The sequence below is a fragment of the Entelurus aequoreus genome, linkage group LG16 (assembly GCF_033978785.1).
Source record: "Entelurus aequoreus isolate RoL-2023_Sb linkage group LG16, RoL_Eaeq_v1.1, whole genome shotgun sequence".
NCBI classification, from domain to species: Eukaryota; Metazoa; Chordata; class Actinopteri; order Syngnathiformes; family Syngnathidae; genus Entelurus; species Entelurus aequoreus.
Window position 1 is genome coordinate 43,130,735 of NC_084746.1, and position 21,646 is coordinate 43,152,380.

The 21,646-nt window shown below is 40.6% G+C and overlaps 1 protein-coding gene across 2 annotated transcripts in view; it reads left to right on the forward strand.

Moving 5' to 3' along the window:
• The first annotated feature begins 4,135 nt into the window (after positions 1-4,135).
• adcy8 (adenylate cyclase 8 (brain)) overlaps positions 4,136-21,646 on the forward strand; it is a 136,040-nt gene continuing 118,529 nt past the window's right edge. For both annotated transcript variants that reach the window (XM_062023046.1, XM_062023047.1), the window contains exon 1: positions 4,136-5,208. In XM_062023046.1, the coding sequence (XP_061879030.1) occupies positions 4,270-5,208 (939 nt within the window). In that variant the 5' untranslated portion in view covers positions 4,136-4,269. The remainder of the gene's footprint in view (positions 5,209-21,646) is intronic.

A 21,646-nucleotide genomic window follows, 5' to 3' on the forward strand; every position in this document is an offset into this window, starting at 1 on the left:
TAATATAGACACTTACATCATGTGTTGCCTTCATTATAACACGTATATAAGACTTTTAAAGTAATTTTGATAGTAGGCTAATATAGGTAATATAGACACTTACATCATGTGTTGCCTTCATTATAACACTTATATAAGACTTATAAAGTCATTTTGATAGTAGGCTAATATAGACACTTACATCATGTGTTGCCTTCATTATAACACCTATATAAGACTTATAAAGTCATTTTGATAGTAGGCTAATATAGACACTTACATCATGCGTTGTCTTCATTATAACACTTATATAAGAATTTTAAAGTCATTTTGATAGTAGGCTAATATAGACACTTACATCATGTGTTGTCTTCATTATAACACTTACATAAGACTTATAAAGTCATTTTGGTAGTAGGCTAATATAGACACTGACATCATGTGTTGTCTTCATTATAACACTTATACAATACTTTCAAAGTAATTTTGATAGTAGGCTAATATAGACACTCACATCATGTGTTGCCTTTATTACAACACTTATATAAGACTTTTAGAGTCATTTTGATAGTAGGCTAATATAGACACTGACATCATGTGTTGCCTTCATTATAACACTTACATAAGACTTTTAAAGTCATTTTGATAGTAGGCTAATATAGACACTGACATCATGTGTTGTCTTCATTATAACACTTATACAATACTTTCAAAGTAATTTTGATAGTAGGCTAATATAGACACTTACATCATGTGTTGCCTTCATTATAACACCTATATAAGACTTATAAAGTCATTTTGATAGTAGGCTAATATAGACACTTACATCATGCGTTGTCTTCATTATAACACTTATATAAGAATTTTAAAGTCATTTTGATAGTAGGCTAATATAGACACTTACATCATGTGTTGTCTTCATTATAACACTTATACAATACTTTCAAAGTAATTTTGATAGTAGGCTAATATAGCTAATATAGACACTTACATCATGTGTTGTCTTCATTACAACACTTACATAAGACTTATAAAGTCATTTTGATAGTAGGCTAATATAGACACTTACATCATGTGTTGCCTTCATTATAACACTTACATAAGACTTTTAAAGTCATTTTGATAGTAGGCTAATATAGACACTTACATCATGTGTTGCCTTCATTATAACACTTATATAAGACTTATAAAGTCATTTTGATAGTAGGCTAATATAGACACTTACATCATGTGTTGCCTTCATTATAACACGTACATAAGACTTTTAAAGTCATTTTGATAGTAGGCTAATATAGACACTTACATCATGTGTTGTCTTCATTATAACACTTACATAAGACTTATAAAGTCATTTTGATAGTAGGCTAATATAGACACTGACATCATGTGTTGTCTTCATTATAACACTTATACAATACTTTCAAAGTAATTTTGATAGTAGGCTAATATAGACACTCACATCATGTGTTGTCTTCATTATAACACTTATATAAGACTTTTAAAGTTATTTTGATAGTAGGCTAATATAGACACTTACATCATGTGTTGTCTTCATTATAACACTTATATAAGACTTTTAAAGTCATTTTGATAGTAGGCTAATATAGACACTTACATCATGTGTTGTCTTCATTATAACACTTATATAAGACTTATAAAGTCATTTTGATAGTAGGCTAATATAGACACTTACATCATGTGTTGTCTTCATTATAACACTTATACAATACTTTCAAAGTCATTTTGATAGTAGGCTAATATAGACACTTACATCATGTGTTACCTTTATTACAACACTTATATAAGACTTTTAAAGTCATTTTGATAGTAGGCTAATATAGACACTTACATCATGTGTTGCCTTCATTATAACACCTATATAAGACTTATAAAGTCATTTTGATAGTAGGCTAATATAGACACTTACATCATGTGTTGCCTTCATTATAACACCTATATAAGACTTATAAAGTCATTTTGATAGTAGGCTAATATAGACACTGACATCATGTGTTGTCTTCATTATAACACTTATACAATACTTTCAAAGTCATTTTGATAGTAGGCTAATATAGACACTCACATCATGTGTTGCCTTCATTATAACACTTATATAAGACTTTTAAAGTCATTTTGATAGTAGGCTAATATAGACACTTACATCATGTGTTGCCTTCATTATAACACTTATATAAGACTTATAAAGTCATTTTGATAGTAGGCTAATATAGACACTTACATCATGTGTTGCCTTCATTATAACACCTATATAAGACTTATAAAGTCATTTTGATAGTAGGCTAATATAGACACTTACATCATGTGTTGTCTTCATTGTAACACTTATATAAGACTTATAAAGTCATTTTATAGTAGGCTAATATAGACACTTTCATCATGTGTTGCCTTCATTATAACACTTATATAAGACTTATAAAGTCATTTTGATAGTAGGCTAATATAGACACTTACATCATGCGTTGTCTTCATTATAACACTCTTTAAGACTTTTAAAGTAATTTTGATAGTAGGCTAATATAGACACTTACATCATGTGTTGTCTTCATTGTAACACTTATATAAGACTTATAAAGTCATTTTGATAGTAGGCTAATATAGACACTTTCATCATGTGTTGTCTTCATTATAACACGTATACAAGACTTTTAAAGTAATTTTGATAGTAGGCTAATATAGACACTTACATCATGTGTTGCCTTCATTATAACACTTATATAAGACTTATAAAGTCATTTTGATAGTAGGCTAATATAGACACTTACATCATGCGTTGCCTTCATTATAACACTTACATAAGACTTTTAAAGTCATTTTGATAGTAGGCTAATATAGACACTTACATCATGTGTTGTCTTCATTATAACACTTATACAATACTTTCAAAGTCATTTTGATAGTAGGCTAATATAGACACTTACATCATGCGTTGTCTTCATTATAACACTTATATAAGAATTTTAAAGTCATTTTGATAGTAGGCTAATATAGACACTTACATCATGTGTTGCCTTCATTATAACACTTACATAAGACTTTTAAAGTCATTTTGATAGTAGGCTAATACAGACACTGACATCATGTGTTGTCTTCATTATAACACTTATACAATACTTTCAAAGTAATTTTGATAGTAGGCTAATATAGACACTTACATCATGTGTTGCCTTTATTACAACACTTATATAAGACTTTTAAAGTCATTTTGATAGTAGGCTAATATAGACACTTACATCATGTGTTGCCTTCATTATAACATTTCTATAAGGCTTTACATTTTTTTGCGGCTCCAGGCAGATTTTTTTTGGTGTGTATTTTTGGTCCAATATGGCTTTTTCAACATTTCGGGTGTGCCGACCCCTGGTCTAGCGGGAGTTGCCAAGGAGAAGCCAAAGCTTGAAAAATCCTCTTCTGTGGTTAAAGTCTCCTATTTTGGCAACACTTGGCCTCCTAAAATAGGAAAACCAAAGACAAGTGTCATCCATCCATCTTCTTCCGCTTTTCCGAGATCGGGTGGCGGGGGCAGCAGCCTAAGTAGCCAGCCACTTTGTCCGGATTCTCTCGGGGGCGCCAGCTGGGTGTCATAGTCTCCCCAACGTGTCCTGCAGGTCTTCCGGACGTGCCCTAAACACCCGGTCCAGAGCGCATCCTGGCACGCTATATGTCAACCGCCGTGTTAAAGGTGCTGCCCCCTGCTGGAGTCCCGTGTAGTTGCACCTCACTGCTGACCAGCGCCACCTTGAGAGGCATGTCGCAATGACATGACTGCACTTTTGGTTTTGTCTGGGGAGGAGATGACGTCAGAGATGTCCACTACTTGGAGGAGGAGGAGGAGGAAGGCTTGAGTTGACGTGTCGAGTCCTCCCCCTGCCCCCTCCCTCCCCGATCAGGTGTTGCATGAGGCTGCGTGACATTGAGCATCTCCACAAGTTGTGACGGAAAGACGCGGGAATGTAAAGGAACATTCTGGAGACACCCGCGGATGAAGCTTCCGCGCGGACACGCGTGGCGATAATCCACGCCTCCCTCTTCTTCCAGCTTCATCCTCCCCATCCCTCGTCAGTGCAGCGCGTGGATTTGCGCGCGCTCCCCCTCGGCGGCATTCCCCCTCGCGTGACGACGACGACGATGACCTCCCCCCGCGCCTCCGCCGCCTCGCGCCGCAGCCCCACCGAGAAGAAGCACGGGCCCCGGGTTCCACGCGCGCAGCAGGACGTGTCCCCCGCCAAGGCGCTGAGGTAACTGACCCCCTCCGCCCTCCCGGAGCCCGGCATGGAGCTGTCCGAGGTCCGCTGTTCGAGCGCCAGCGAGGAGCTGTACACCATCAACAGGACGCCGAGCAGCAGCAGCGGCGGCGGAGGAGGAGGAGGAGAAGGAGGGGACGGAGGAGACGGAGGAGGGGGGACCTGCACCGACGGCACCGGCAGACCCAAGCGGCTGCTGTGGCAGAACGCGGTCCGCCACATCACCGAGCAGCGCTTCATCCACGAGCAGGGCGGGGGAGGCGGCGCCGAGGACCCCTACGAGCCGCAGCAGGACGCCCGGAAGCAGTCGGCGGGCCGGACGTCGCTGGGGGAGCGCCACAACAACGGCGGCACCAAGGTGTTCCCCGAGCGGGCCAGCAGCGACCTGGGCTTCCTGCAGATCGACTGCGCGCCCACCAACTCGGACTTCTTCCTCAACTGGGGCTACACGTACCGCGGCGTCATCCTGCCCACGCTGCGGAACGCCTTCAAGTCCCGCGACCTGGAGCGCCTGTACCAGCGCTACTTCCTGGGCCAGAGGCGCAAGTCCGTGGTGGTGATGAACATCCTGGACGTGGTGACCAAGATCACCCTGCTGGTGCTGCACCTCAGCATGGCCTCCTCGCCCATGGACCCGGTGAAGGGCGCGCTGCTGGGCTTCTTCGCCGGCATCGAGGTGGTCATCTGTGCCTTGGTGGCGGTCCGCAAGGAGACCACCTCGCACGGATACCTGCAGTACAGCGGCGTGGTCACCTGGGTGGCCATGGCCACGCAGATCCTGGCGGCGGGTCTGGGCTACGGCCTGCTGGGGGACGGGGTGGGCTACGTCCTCTTCGCGCTCTTTGCCACCTACAGCATGCTGCCCCTCCCCCTCACCTGGGCCATCCTGGCCGGACTCTTCACCTCGGGACTCCACCTGCTGGTCCGCCTGCTGGTCTCCCACAATGCACCGCTCTCCACCAACCAGGTGAGTGCACACCTGCTTCCTCCATTCATTCACTCTTTTTCTCCTCCTCTTGCCCCCTATAGTTAAGTTAAAGTTCAGTTAAAGTCCCAATTACAAATAAATGCTTTAAAATGTCATATCGGGAATTATCTGTATCGTTTTTTTTTTTATTATCGGTATTGTTTTTTTTTTTTATTTTATTTGTTTTTATTAAATCAACATAAAAAACACAAGATACACTTACAATTAGTGCACCAACCCAAAAAACCTCCCTCCCCCATTTACACTCATTCACACAAAAGGGTTGTTTCTTTCTGTTATTAATATTCTGGTTCCTACATTATATATCAATATATATCAATACAGTCTGCAAGGGATACAGTCCGTAAGCACACATGATTGTGCATGCTGCTGGTCCTCTAATAGTACTAACCTTTAACAGTTAATTTTACTCATTTTCATTAATTACTAGTTTCTATGTAACAGTTTTTATATTGTTTTACTTTCTTTTTTATTCAAGAAAATTATTTTTATTTATTTATCTTATTTTATTATTTTAAAAAAAAAAGGAGCTTATCTTCACCATACCTGGTTGTCCAAATTAGGCATAATAATGTGTTAATTCCACAACTGTATATATCGGTATCGGTTGATATCGGTATCTGTAATTTAGGGTGTGGTCAATATCGTAATATCGGATATCGGCAAAAAGCCATTATCGTACATCCCTAGTCCCAATGATTGTCACACACACACTAGGTGTGGTGAAATGTGTCCTCTGCATTTGACCCATCCCCTTGTTCACCCCTTGGGAGGTGAGGGGAGCAGTGGGCAGCAACGGTGGCCGCGCCCGGTATTCATTTTTGGTGATTTAACCCCCAATTCCAACCCTTGATGCTGAGTGCCAAGCAGGGAGGTGATGGGTCCCATTTTTATAGTCTTTGGTATGACTCGTCCTTCACAACCAACCACTCTCAGGGCGGACACTCTAACCCAGTGGTTCTTAACCTGGGTTCGATCGAACCCTAGGGGTTCGGTGAGTCTGCCTCAGGGGTTCGGCAGAGCCTCCACCACGTAGGTAAAGACACATCCGACTTATCGTGTCAATCAAAACTTCTCCCTATCGGCGTAATATGGATACCCCCAAACAAAGTTCCCTGTAATTTTTCATCTGATTTGCAGATTTTTTGATTGATTGATTGAAACTTTTACTAGCAGATTGCAAAGGAAGAGAATGCATTATATGAAACAGTACAGTTTACACAGTACAGTACATATTCCGTACAATTGATCACTAAATGGTAACACCCAAATACGTTTTTCAACTTGTTTAAGTTGGGGTCCACGTTAATCAATTCATGTGAATGTGTGTAAGGTGTGTAATTTGTTATGTGTTCATGCACTGTGTTGGTTTTGTTGTTTGAACAAGGTGATGTTCATGCACGGTTCATTTTGTGCACCAGTAAAAAAAAAAACATAACTTTTTCTTGAATTTGAAAAAAAACATTTTATTTTTCACTAAAGAAGGGTTCGGTGAATGCGCATATGAAACTGGTGGGGTTCGGTACCTCCAACAAGGTTAAGAACCACTGCTCTAACCACTAGGCCACTGAGTAGGTATATCTTTTTATCAATCATCCTTCTCTAATCTCCTGCTGGTTCTGGTTCTGTTCAAAGTCCTTCAGCACCAGAAGCTGTCCACGTTGTAAAACACGCGCACACACACACATAGGCACAAATCCTGTGGGTGCTTCGGGGCCGAGCACCCACGTGGGATTGATGGCAACTTTCCAATCTTTAAAGTAAATTTTGATAAATCCATCTTGTTGTTGTTAAATTTGTGGCGGGTTTAGTCCGTTTTGCTTGATAAAAAAGATCACAAATCATATAGTCTATAATTAACAAAGCCTAACCACGATAACGTTGTGCCCATTATTAAACTAATGCAGTGGTTCTTAACCTTGTTGGAGGTACCGAACACCAGTTTCATATGTGCATTCACCGTACCCTCCCTTTTTTTCAAGTTCAAGACAAAGTTATTATATGTTTTTGGTAACACTTTAGTATGGGGAACATATTCTAAGTATTAAAGACTTAATTTAGCGTTTTTTGGACACTAGGGGAACATATTCTAAGTAACAAAGACTTAATTTAGAGTTATTTGGTTAGGGTTCGGGTTAGGGTTAAGGTTAGAGGGTTAGGGCCCGGGTTAGAGGGTTAGGGCTATAATAAGGTCATGCCGAATTAGGCATTAATAAGTACTTAATAATGACTAGTTAAGAGCCAATATGTTACTAATTTGCATGTTAATAAGCAACTAATTAATGGTGAATATGTTCCCCATACTAAAGTGTTACCATGTTTTTTTACTGGTGCACAAAATGAACCGTGCATGAACATCAACTTGTTCAAACAACAAAACCAACACAGTGCATAAACTCACAACAAATTACACACCTGCAAACCAGTCAGCTGTTGCCGTATCCGTAATACGCCGATAGGGAGAAGTTTTTATTTACACGATGAGTCGGGTGTGTTTTGACCTCCGCCGAACCCCTGAGCCCGACTCACCGAACCCCCAGGGTTCGATCGAACCCAGGTTAAGAACCACTGATCTATAATTAACAAAGCCTAACCACGATAACGTTGTGCCCAATATTAAACTAATGACACAATTATCTTGACTTTGAACACACTGCACGCAAGTGAATGAAGGGCATACTTACTCAACAGCCATATATGTCACACCAAGGGTGTCCGTATGAACAACGCCAACACTGTCATAAACATGTGCCATATAGTGAAACCACACTAAACAACAACGACAAACACTATTTGGAAGAATATTTGCACCGCAACACAACATAAACACTACAGAACAAACTCCCAGAATTCCCTGCAGCACCAACTCTTCCGGGACGCTACAATATAAACAAACGCCATTGGTGGATCTACACCAGAGGTGTCCAAACATTTTCCAGCGAGGGCCACTTAGAGAAAAATTAAAGGATGCGAGGGCCACTTTCATACATTTTGTATATGAAAAATACTCCAACCAAAACAATGTAGGTGAGCATATGCTGACATTTGAAAAAAAACTTCGACAGCTTAGCTTTGTGTTATAGATAACATAATTAATGATTATTTTAATAATGATTTTATTTGTATTTATGTTAACTGTGCTCGAAAGTAAGCTTGTATTTACTAATATCGCTATACCGTCAATTGAAACGCTTTTAAGAGCTTTAGTACACTCAAAAACATATCATGTCTCACAAGAAATTTGTACACTTTTTCGTCATGACAGGACACACGGAAATCATCAAAGACCTTATTGTCGGCCATTTTGGTTTTCAGGTCCCATTTTTGAGGGATTTGGGCCCGTTTAATTTTTCATAGTTTTTTGTTGTAATTTGGGACCTGTTTAGTTTGTCTATACAATGTGTCACGGGCCGATAAAAACCGAGCTGCGGGCCGCAAATGGCCCCCGGGCCGCACTTTGGACACCCCTGATCTACACCTAACATCCACTGTAATGATACCACGTACAATAGCGTATCTAGTCGATACTACTATGATTACATCGATATTTTTTTAACATCACAAAATCTTATTTCGTTTTTTGTACATTTATATTATGTTTATAAACTCTGGAAATATGTCCCTGGACACATGATAACTTTGAATATGACCAATGTATGATCCTGTAACTACTTGGTATCGGATTGATACCCACATTTGTGGTATCATCCAAAACTAATGTAAAGTATCAAACAACAGAAGAATAAGTGATTATTACATTTTAACAGAACATGTTAAAAGAGAAAGTAAGCAGATATTAACAGTAAATGAACAAGTATATTAACAATTAATTTTTTACCACTTGACAAAATAATAGAATGATAAATGACACAATATTTTACTGCATATGTCAGCAGATAAATTAGGAGACATTGTTTGTTTACTTACTACTAAAAGACAAGTTGTCTTGTATGTTCACTATTTTATTTAAGGACAAACTTGCAATAAGAAACATATTTTTAATGCACCCTAAGATTTTTTGTTAAAATAAAGCCAATAATGACATTTTTTGTGGTCCCCTTTATTTAGAAAAGTACCGAAAAGTACCGAAATACTTTTGGTACCGGTACCAAAATATTGGTATCGGGACAACACTAATACACACACACCGAGCACCCACTGGCAGAAATGTAGATCGGCGCCTATGCACACACACTCACACACTCAGTCCTAAACTAGTTTTAGCGCCTCCCACTGGTGACGATTTCCACCTCTTTTATGAATCATGCATTTATTTTTAACCTGCAATGATTCAGTCAGGTAGAATCCATCTTTTCATTTCACGCCTACTGCTGAAAAAAAAGTGCTGACATGATGATTGCATAGGTCAAAGGTCAGATAAGAATTCACACTTCTGTCTGACGCATGATGAGAGGGTCAAAGGTCCCGGCTCAGGAAGTGGACGTAAGTTTAACGTTTTTAATGAGCACTCGCACAGCCATCAGATACATCATGAAAACTGTCTTTCCCAATGGAAATCATATAAAAACAGACTGATCATTTTTTCCCAGCATGGTGAAAGCTTTATTAACTGCACAAGCAATGTTGAAATCAACAATAAGAAGAAGCTTTTAGAAATGTTAAAATGTATTCTTTGTGCAACTCTGACTCAGACTCATTAAGTTCCTGAATGACTAATAGGAAACATTTAGGAGTGAAGTCATGTGACCATGCCAGGATATGACTTCCCCTTAATGTCAGTGTCAGGTATGAGTTAGCACATTTCCAAAATCTTTTTTTTTTTACCATTAAAAGGGAACTGCACTTTTTTTGGAATTTTGCCTATCATTCAAGATCATTATGAGAGACAAAAACACGTGTCTTTTTTTTTTTTTTTTTAGAATTTCTAAGATGTTAAAAAGGAACCATGCGGCTAATGGGAGTAACCGTTGTAGCCTTCAAAGCCCTCTAAAACAACTTAAAAATGCCATCAAAATTTTATGTTCACACTGAAAGTATATATATAATATAGTAAAGGACATGTTCATAACAATATGTAATGTATTCAATATTAATATAAATTGAAAATAATTTGCAAAATCATTGTCATCTCTTTTTATTTACGATTTACACAACGTGTCAACTTCACTGGCTCTGGGTTTTTTACTTTCCTAAAGATGTTATCAAATATTCATTAATACCTAATTAAAGAGAAAAACAGTTGGAGTTTTTCTTAACTTTTTCTGTGTTTATGTGTGAAGTACATGTACTATCCTCCATGGAAACATACTTTGTATGATCACCTCCTTTTTGTCTGAAAGTCCAGTTTGGAGAAGTATTTGACCTTGGACATATAATCGTCCATATTGGCAGCCACATTCTTTCAATCATGTATCGATTCATTCATTCATTCATTCATTCATTTATTTATTCATTCATTAGAGCGTTAAAACATTGTTTTTACATTTGACCAAAAGCACACAAGCACTGGCTTCCTCGCCAGGCAAGGCACGTTTATTTATAAAGCACAATTCAAAAATCAAATAAAAAATACAATCATCATATGAATAACCACTATTTAAATTAAATTGTGAGTATATATATATATATATATATATATATATATATATATATATATATATATATATATATATATATATATATATATATATATATATATATACTCAAAATTTAATTTAAATAGTGGTTATTCATATTGTGAGTATATATATATATATATATATATATATATATATATATATATATATATATATATATATATATATACATATTTTTTTTTATATATATTTAAATAGTCAAGGTTTCTATGGTTTGTCCGTTGTACAGTGCTCAATCCTGAGGTAGAGCGGAATATACGTTAGGTCAGGAAAAAACACAGAGTCTATTTCATCCCTACATGCCTGTTTCGCAGGTTTCCCTGCTCTTCAGGGGATTTTTACAAACCTGTTTCGCAGGTTTCCCTGCGAAACAGGGTTGTAGGGATGAAACAGGGTTGTAGGGATGTAATAGTCTCTGTGTTTTTTCCTGACCTAACGTATATATATATATATATATATATATATATATATATATATATATATATATATATATATATATATATATATATATATATATATATATATATATATATATATATATATATATATATATATATATAACCATCATAACAAGGGGGTAAAAAAAAAAAAAAAATCGTTTTTGAATCGAGAATCGTGTTCAATTGAAAAAAAATCGATTTTGAATCGAATCTCGACCCCCAAGAATCGATTCTGAATCGAATCGTGGGACACCCAAAGATTCCCAGCCCTAAAAAAAATGGTCATCTACTGGCAGCTACAGCTGCCAAACGAAAACTATAAAACTAAAGTAAAACATTGTAAACCAAATAATGATCAAAAACATTATAATTACAGACATTTTCATGAAACATTTTACGGAAAAATATCGTAATATTACATGAATTTGAAAGTATTTTAAGAAAACAGAAAATGCTACTGTATGTATAATTAATTTGGTATGTTTCTGTAGAAAAAATTGAAATATACATAGTTTGTCATTGGCATATTACTTAAAATAACAGGTGGATTGTTTATTTACAGATAATGTCTTCAATTCTGCAGTTTTATAAACTATTTTTAAAAAAAAAGAAAAATTACAGTAGAAATTTAGAGTAAATTAACCATAAAAATAGGATTTTTTTTTTTTACAGTGTATATGGACTATTACTATGATGTGTACCGCATATTGCTTGTCCTTGAGACATACGGTGACCCCTCCCTCCACCGGCCGCACTGTGCATGCACATATGCACACGTGAGTCTGTGTGTCAAGCAGTTGTTTAGCATACAACCGATGATGCCGTAACGTTTAAGATTCCCGACTCTGTCTCGTTCTCCTCATCCCGTCAGGCTCAGAATAGCCTTCATCGATCCCACTCCGTCTCTTAAGAACCCCCAGGGTCCCTCCTGAGCCCCCCAACCTTAGTCTGCGGCCTGCTGTATTGAGCGCCTTCAAAGCCACAATGCTCTGATCGTCTCGCTGTGGAAACAATAGGCTGGTATTGAGCTCCCCTGCCTCCTACCCCCCCACCCCAAAAGGAAATATCCAAACAGACGACATTGTGCTCCTATTGATGACTGCCTTTGTGCAGGAGCCGTTTAGTCTTTTTAGCAGCTCCTCAAAGAATAGACCTGTCCGTAAATAACACATTAGCTTGTTTGACTGCGTTCTAATGTGTGTGTGCGTGTGTGTGTGTGTGTATGTGAACAGTCGCGCTTAGGGGTTTTTTGTGAAGCAGAGGCCATTATGAAGTCAATAGCCCTATATCACACATACGCACACATGTGCACACGCTCAAAGCGAGAGCGATTAGCCGAGCCTGCCGCAGCTTCCTTTTTCAAGGTCAAACTGGGCTTACCTTTGGGGCTGCTGCAGCGAGGAGATAAAGTGTGCAAAAATGTGGAAAAATGCAGCAAGTGATGGTGACATCGGGCGTCAGCGTCATGTCCCTAACGTGCAAGAAAAAAAAGTGTGCAGTGCAGTTCCGCGCAGAAAAACAACTTTGCAGTCAAAATTTCCTCAGAACAACCTGCTGGCTGGCAATGTAAATCATCTCAAGTGTGCGTCAATTCTACTCGTTCAATTTTTTACTTGGCTGTAAAAACGAAAAACACTGCCTCAGCTGGTTTAGCTAATTCATTAGTTTATTTAGCTGTAACATATAGCGACGTTATTGCTGCAAGTGGACAGGATTCAATCAATCAATCAATCAAAGTTTACTTATATAGCCCTAAATCACGAGTGTCTCAAAGGGCTGCACAAGCCACAAGATCCCACACCAGGGCAAGAAAAACTGATGACAATGAGAAACCTTGGTCTTTGAAGTGTTTAAGCCGTTTCACAGTGAGAAGTATGTCAAAATGCAGTGAACTGTCAGTACCATGATGTCTATACTTAAAACACTCGGAATGCTGAGTGTGCACTTACCACCCTCGAGGGGTTGCAGTTCACCATTAAGAAGAAGACAAGACGCAGATAAATACCAAATAAATAGCAAAGTTGTTGTGACGATCTGTCACTTCACTTCTCTTTGTGTTTCCTTGTGTTGTGTTTATTTCCTGTCAGTGCTCATATTTGATTTCCATTTTCTGCGTGTCTCCTCTGAGCGCTCGTTTCCCTCACCTGTCCCTGATTGGCACCCCGGCACACCTGGTTGCAGTTGCCAATCAGGCTGCTATTTAAGCCTGCCTCGCCTGTTCCTCGGTGCTCGAGGATTGTTACTATGTTTTGGACCTCCGCATGCATGACTGTTTCTCTTTATTTATGAGTATTAAAAGACTCTTACCTGCACTTCGATCTCCTGGTTCCTGCATCTTGGGGTCACAACTACTGCAGCCATGCGGGTTCATGACAGTTGTGTACCAGAGGGTGGAAGAATACACTATGGGCCTGATCAACTCAGATCACTAACTGCGATGGTGCACTGCAATGTTTTTTCTTACCTATTGGTACCGGTTTTTGTGTTTTTGGTACCGGAAATTTGAAATCAAACCATTGTGGCTATATTGATAATATAATTTTGCCTTTCTTCTTACCTCCTCCCCCTTGCCTCTTCTGACACAAACAACCTGTCATACTCTCAGTAGCAAGTTGAGGTGTTGGTAGCCGTTCCTATACAACGCACCAAGCCGCCCATTTTCCCGTCCTATCGTTTTTATTCAGAAGGGATTTGTTTTGGTCTGTCGATTTTCCGATTTTGAGTTCTACCGATGGCAGCACGGTGAAGCAGGGGTTAGTGCGTGGGCCTCACAATAAGAAGATCCTGGGTTCAATCCCCAGGCTCAGGGTCTTTCTGTGTGGAGTTTGCATGTTCTCCCCGTGACTGCGTGGGTTCTCTCCGGGTACTCCGGCTTCCTCCCACCTCCAAAGTCATGCACCTGGGGATAGGTTGATTGGCAACACTAAATTGGCCCTAGTGTTTGAATGTGAGCGTGAATGTTGTCTGTCTATCTGTGTTGGCGCTGCAAAATCATAATCATCTAATTTTTAAATGTCGCTATATTTACTAGGACTTGCATATTTATTATATACTTGTCCAGGGCGTACTCCGCCTTCCGCCCCAGTGCAGCTAGGATAGGCTCCAGCACCCCCCGCGACCTCGAGAGGGACAAGCAGTAGAAAAAGGATGGATGGATGGATGGAGTTCTATATAAAACTGAAGCAGAAATGTGCCGGCCCATGGGTGAACTGGGCGGAGGTGTTAATGACCTGCAACAGAGGCGCATTTTTGGAAAAGGAGGAATATTGCGCCTCTGTTTTAGAAAGACAGGACGGCAAAATTTCGCCCATACCTTGGAGCAATGCAATGCTGCCTTCTCTATATAAAAAGGGCCACTAATCTATTCTAGAAAACTAGCGAGTTTAACATTTTTTTTTAAATTTGATTGGATTTTTTTGTGTGTGTGCGCCCCCACATAGATTGCGGCGTCGGCGGTCGCTCACATTGCCCGTAGCAAAAACCAGCTCTGAGCTTAGTAGATCAGCTTTGTGTGCGCTATCAGGTTTGCACTTTTTGATACACGCAAACCTTTAATAGATTCGGCCCTGCGTGTTCAATATTGGCTGCACTTATCTCAAATGCATTTACAGGGATGTTATGAGGATGACGAGCAGGTCGATCAACAATCTTTTTCGTTGCAAAAACAAACAAGGCTACCGTTCATCATCAGAAAACTTAACGTTACTCTCTGCATGTTCCTCGCTCACGCACACACACGAACACACACACACGCACACACACACACAAACACACACGTTCTTGTATTTGTTTCCTTCTTGAGACCTCCGAAAAATGCTTTTCATAAGTTTCATAATTTATTAGGACCACCCTTTCTAGATATATAAAGATTTGTATTTGCAACATTAATAATATATACAAACTATGCAAATATAAAAAAGGTCAAATTTCAGTTGATTTTTTCTTTGTTTGTTTGTTTGTAATTGGTGTTTAGTTTTTAATCTTCATTATTTACATTTTGGCCAAAGGGGAGCACTTCAAATTCATGCACACACTTGTTATTTCATATGTTGAGGGGGAGCACTTTTAAAACCGACACACAGTCAATTTGAAAAATCCCTCCTTTTTGGGACCACCCTAATTTTGATAGATTTCACCATCCAGGGTGCAAATGAGACATTCTCTATTAGATGCGATGGTTTTCCGTATTGGGAACATGATTTCTGTCCTAATCTGTTCACCGGTCCTATATCCATATGGAAGGTACTTTTTCTTGTTGATATCTCAAGAAGGGTAGAAATACAAGAACACACGCATGCACACACACACACTCACACACACACACTCACGCTAATACACGGTCAGGTCACGTTCACAGCAGTCGATAAATCCCGAAACTCTTTAAAACTACACATACGGTAACTGCTAGGTCAATACAGTAAGCCACATGGATAAATACCGTAAAGTTCTGTGTATAAGGCGCACACTTAACTTTGCAACTTGTAAAAAAATAAAATAAATAAAATCATGTAAATTTGTGTGATACATGTAATACATTTATTCTTTCTTGGTAAATGTGTTTGCCCTGAAAAGGGATGTTTGGAACCAGTGTATGGATTAAAAACCCAGGAAATCTTCCTCCTCACTCCCCCCCTCGAAGACTACTCTCAACTCGGAGTCTGAGTCAGGGTACATCAAGTTGTCTTCTTCTTCTGCTGGCTCTTCTACCTCGCCGTCTTCCCACAGGTCATCATCCTCTGTACCATCCAGCTCGTTGGAGATGCAGCACTTCTCAAAGGACTTGCGCACCAGCTCGGGGTTGATCTCCTCCCATGCCTCCAGGATCCACGAGCAGATCGTTAGCTTTCTGTTGTCTGGCCATCTTGGTGAACATGTGCTTCTCGGTCGTCATCCAGTCAGTCCAGCAGCGATGTAGCCCGACCTTAAACGGGTGGTTGACACAAACATCATGGGGTTGGAGAAGTGACGTCACACTGACGTTCATCTGATGCATCACCGCCTTCACTCCGTCGATCTTGTAGCACCAGAACGCATCTAGCACCAGGAGACTGCACCATCTTTTGAGCCTGGCGACACGTCAATCCCATACACATCAAAGCCAGTCATCGACGAGACCCTCGTCCAATCCACCCCTTCTGTTGCGCCCTGACGATAATGCCAGTTGGGAACTTGACCTTCGGTAAAGTTTTTCTCTTGAAGACGACCTAGGGCGGCAGCTTTCCTCCGTCAGCGGTGCACGAGAGCATTACCGTACATCAATCTTTCTTGTGCCCAGTCGTTGTGATGCTAATCGACTTAGTCCCCTTGCCCGCAACCGTGACGTTGCAAGGAACGTCAAATGTCAAGGGAGTCTGATCGGCATTCCCTATCAGCGAAAGAGGGTAGTCCAGCTGGTGACGCATCTTGATTATATATATTTGAAATTTCGTGACCTTCTGCTCTACGTCTGGAACGCGTTGGGAGATGTCGGTGCGTCGACGGACGGAGAGACCGTGCCTACCCATGAAACGGTAGGCCCAGTGCTGTCTGCCCTTAAAGTCTTCGATGCCGATGGCGTTGGCGATGACCCTGGCCTTCTGTCGGAGAGCAGTCGTGGAGATGGCGCAAACTCTCTTGACGCTTCTCAGTGACCCATGCGACGAGCTGTTCCTGCATCTCAGGTCACTTGGCTGTTCTCCCCTGACGTGCCTTCTGCTGCTTGGGTGCTTGCAAAGCTGCTGCTTCTCTGCCCTCCATCAGGGTACGTTCGACTCGGTGATGTCATATCTTCTTCCCGCTGCCCGGTTTCCCTCCAATTCGGCATCATGGAGGACCTTGAACTTGAATGCTAATGAGAAAGACTGGCGAGGCATCTTAAACAGAAGTTAGACGTGTTGACTATGACAACTCGGTAAAGAGGGACTTCCCATCACTTTCCCTAACGATCTTTGCAAATCATGTGACTCCCTAGAAATCATGCGACTGAAGTTTTGAAGTGAAAGGTGAGACGCATCGGTATCTCCCCATTTATGAAGTATTTGTTAGCTCATGTGTGCATTGCCTCTGTTTGAGAGTATAAAATCAGGTGTGCATTGGCATGTATGTCGGAAGTTTTGCCACTAGTCTATTGTGTCTGTACATAAGGCGCACCCCCCCCCCACTTTTGATATTTCCAAACGCAAAAAAATGGTGCGTGTTGTACACAGAACTTTATGGTATCTTTTTTTTATTACTGTTTCATTTACCATGTTTTCCGGACCATAGGGTGCACCGGATTATAAGGTGCACTGCCGATGAGCGGGTCTAGTCAGGTCTATTTTCATACAAAAGGTGCACCGAATTATAAGGCGCATTAAAGGGGTATTTTTTTTAATTTTTTCTAAATTGAAAACACTTCCTTGTGGTCTACATAACATGTAATGGTGGTTCTTTGGTCAAAATGTTGCATAGATTATGTTTCACAGAGGTTTTACCACCTACTCAGTGGCCTAGTGGTTAGAGTGTCCGCCCTGAGATCGGTAGGTTGTGAGTTCAAACCTCGGCCGAGTCATACCAAAAACTATAAAAATGGGACCCATTACCTCCCTGCTTGGCACTTAGCATCAAGGGTTGGAATTGGGGGTTAAATCACCAAAAATTATTCCCGGGCGCGGCACCGCTGCTGCTCACTGCTCCCCTCACCTCCCAGGGGGTGAACAGGGAGGACAAATTTCACCACACCCAGTGTGTGTGTGACAATCATTGGGACTTTAACTTAACTTAACTTAACTTTTACAGATCATCTTCAAGTCGCTTTCTGACAGTGGCTTCCGGATGCGCCGTTTTGTGGGCGGTCTTATTTACATGGCTCACCTTCGACAGCGTCTTTTCTCCATCATGTTTGTTGTAGCGGTGTAGCATGCAGGGACGGGAGTGGAAGAAGCGTCAAAAGATGGAGCTAACTGTTTTAATGACATTCAGGCTTTACTTAAATCAATAACGGAGCAGCATCTCCTCATCCGTGGCTCACTAGTGCAATAAAAACGCCGGAAAAACTGTCCGACTAGAACTCTCTAATAACTAAAGTTTCTTGGGTGAATAATGTAAATAATGTTTTAGCACTTTCATGGCGAGTTTACTGACAGATATAAGTAAGAACTTTTCACTACTTTATATTAGAAATGGCAACAGCGGAGGATGAATGCCCCATAACAAGAAGATAGAGAAAAAGAAGACGCTTATCCACTACCACTAATACCACTACCAATACTACCACCACTACTACGGACTACAAAGTCGGATAGCACGCAAATTTTCAGGACTTATGCAGATCCCAAATACAGATCAGCAGGTACCAGAAGGTAAGAAAAGTTCCTTTTGCATAATATTGCGAAACAAAGCGCCAGATAATATGTCTTACCTTATATACACACACCATAATAATACTTGTATGTTGAAGCACAGTGCAATCCATCAAGCGGTGCGGCTTCATAGCTTACCAAAGTCGTACCAAAACATTTTGATAGATTTTTGAGCGCCTTGTGTAATGTTCTATATTTTCAATGGAACATATCAAATGTTTGTGTTGTTTACTTGAGTCATATTGCAGTCTACACGTATCTCTTATGTGACTGCCATCATATTGCAGTCTACACGTATCTCTTATGTGTGACTGCCTACTACTGGCCACACTTATCATTTCACCATGTACCAAATAAAATAGCTTCGGGGTCGGTAGGCACAACCAAAATCAATCCGTACATTAGGCGCCCAGGGATATAAGGGCGCACTGTCGAGTTTTGAGAAAATTAAAGGATTTTAAGTGCGCCTTATAGTCCGAAAAATACGGTAATTCTTGTAATATTGTTTTAATTATTTTATTTTATCCCTTTCATGTGTTCTGTGTATATAAGAACCCTATTTAGCTACAAGAACCAACTTAAATTGAAACGTAGAGTTGAGGAGCCTGCACACATGTACACATGTATATAAAGTTAAAGTACCAATGATTGTCACACACACACAAAGTGTGGCGAAATTATTCTCTGCATTTGACCCATCACCCTTGATCACTCCATGGGAGGTGAGCAGTGAGCAGCAGCGGTGGTGGCGCCCGGGAATAATTTTTGGTGATTTAATCCCCAATTCCAACCCTTGATGCTGAGTGCCAAGCAGGAAGGTAATGGGTCCCATTTATTATAGTCTTTGGTATGACTCGGCCAGGGTTTGAACTCACGACCTACCGATCTCAGGGCGGACACTCTAACCACTAGGCCACTGAGTAGGTGTACTTTGTATATACTGTACTTACCGAAGTATACTGATGCTAGTATTCCATTTGAGACGCAGTAAAAGACAAATGGCAAGTTTATATTGAAGTCCTTCAAAGATGTCATATTTCACTCATGTAGTGTCAAATGATTGTGACCTCTGACTTCTACTTGTCAACGTCTTGAAGCTCGTCTACAGAGGATCACCAGCAAGGTTCTCAGAGAATCACTAGCGACGGCGACAGAGGATTACTGTGAGTGTCAGAGGATCACTAACAAGGGTCTCAGAGAACCAAGGGTCTCAGAAGATCGAGGGTCTCCGAGGATCACTAGCGGGGGTTTTAAAGGATTATTAGTGAGGGTCGCATTTAGAGGATCACTAGTGAAGCTCTCAGAGGATCACTCGTGGGGGTCTCAGAAGATCACTAGTGAAGCTCTCAGAGGATCACTAGTGAGGGTCTCAGAAGGTCACTAGTGTGGGTCTCAGAAGATCACTAACAAGGGTCCTGAGAAAATCAATAACAAGGGTCTCATAGGATCACTTTGAGAGTCTCAGAGGATCACTAGCAAAGGTCTTAGAGGATCACTAGCGACGGTGACAGAGGATAACTGTGAGTGTCTCAGAGGATCCCCAACGGGGGTGTCAGAGGATCACTAACAAGGGTCTCAGAAGATCGAGGGTTTGAGAGGATCACTAGCGGGGGTCTTAGAAGATTATTAGTGAGGGTCGCAGTCAGAAAATCACTAGTGAAGCTCTCAGAGGATCACTAGTGAGAGTCTCAGAAGATCACTAGTGAGGGTTTCAGTCAGAGGATCACTAGTGAGGGTCTCAGAAGATCACTAGTGAGGGTTTCAGTCAGAGGATCACTAGTGAAGCTCTCTGAGGATCACTAGTGAGGGTCTCAGAAGATCACTAGTGAGGGTTTCAGTCAGAGGATCACTAGTGAAGCTCTCTGAGGATCACAAGCAAGGGTCTCAGAAGATCACTAACAAGGGTCCTGAGAAAATCAATAACAAGGGTCTCAGAGGATCACTTTGAGAGTCTCATAGGATTACTAGCAAGGGTCTTAGAGGATCACTAGTGAGGGTCCCACCGGGATCAAGCAAGCAGGGCTCCATGGCGGTTGTCAGCGTTGACGTGTGTGTTAGCTGACGCTGCACTCAGCCACTCTAAATGTTTAATGAAGCTTTTAACCGTGGCTCCAAAAATGTCTCGTTGCCGCCAAAAGCTTTTAGTCTGCTTATTGTGTCCAATCAGGGTAGACTTGGATGAATCCATTATGTTGATGAGTTGATGCTAATGGCGATGATACAAAGTTTAATTCCATCAAGTGTCGTCTGCATGAAGTTACGCATGGCTCCACTGTAGACTGTAGAGGTTTTTTGACGAAGTTTGCTTATCCAATTGTACGACTTATTTTTCACTCTAGAACAGGTCTGGGCAATTATTTTGACTCGGGGGCCAAATTTAGAGAAAAAAATGTGTCTGGGGGCCGGTATATCTATTTTTAGGAAAACTAATATAAAACCTCACAATAAAGTCTGATTGAATGCTAAAAATGTTATGACAGACCGCCTTAAAAACAGAATTTTAAATGTTCCTATGAACGATAAAACCCTGAATATTGAGGACATATGAACGTCACACCCCCTCTCAATCGACATTTTACAATCAAGCCAAATGCAACAAAAATGCAACACACACAGCGAAATATGAACGTGAAGGGTAAAAAAACAAAAAACATCTACAATCTGATATATCTGATACATCACTAAGCTTTAGAACTTTCTTGTAAAAATCTCCCTCTGCGTCTGTCCCTGGCACTCACATTTCAGGCTCTAGAAACACTATGGAAACGCTCCCCACCCACACTGCTTGGTGCCTCGTCTGACCTGCTGTGACGTAGATTACCATAGTCACTAGAAGGGTTGTACGGTATACGGGTAGTAGTATAATACCGCGATACTAATGAATCATATTCGGTACCATACCGCCTCTGAAAAGTACCGGTCCGCCACACCCTAAGATTTTTTGTTAAAATAAAGCCAATAATAGAATTTTTTCCGCTCCCCTTTATTTAGAAAAGTATCGAAAAGTACCGAAAAGTATCGAAATAATATTGGCATCGGGACAACACTAGTCACTAAAATA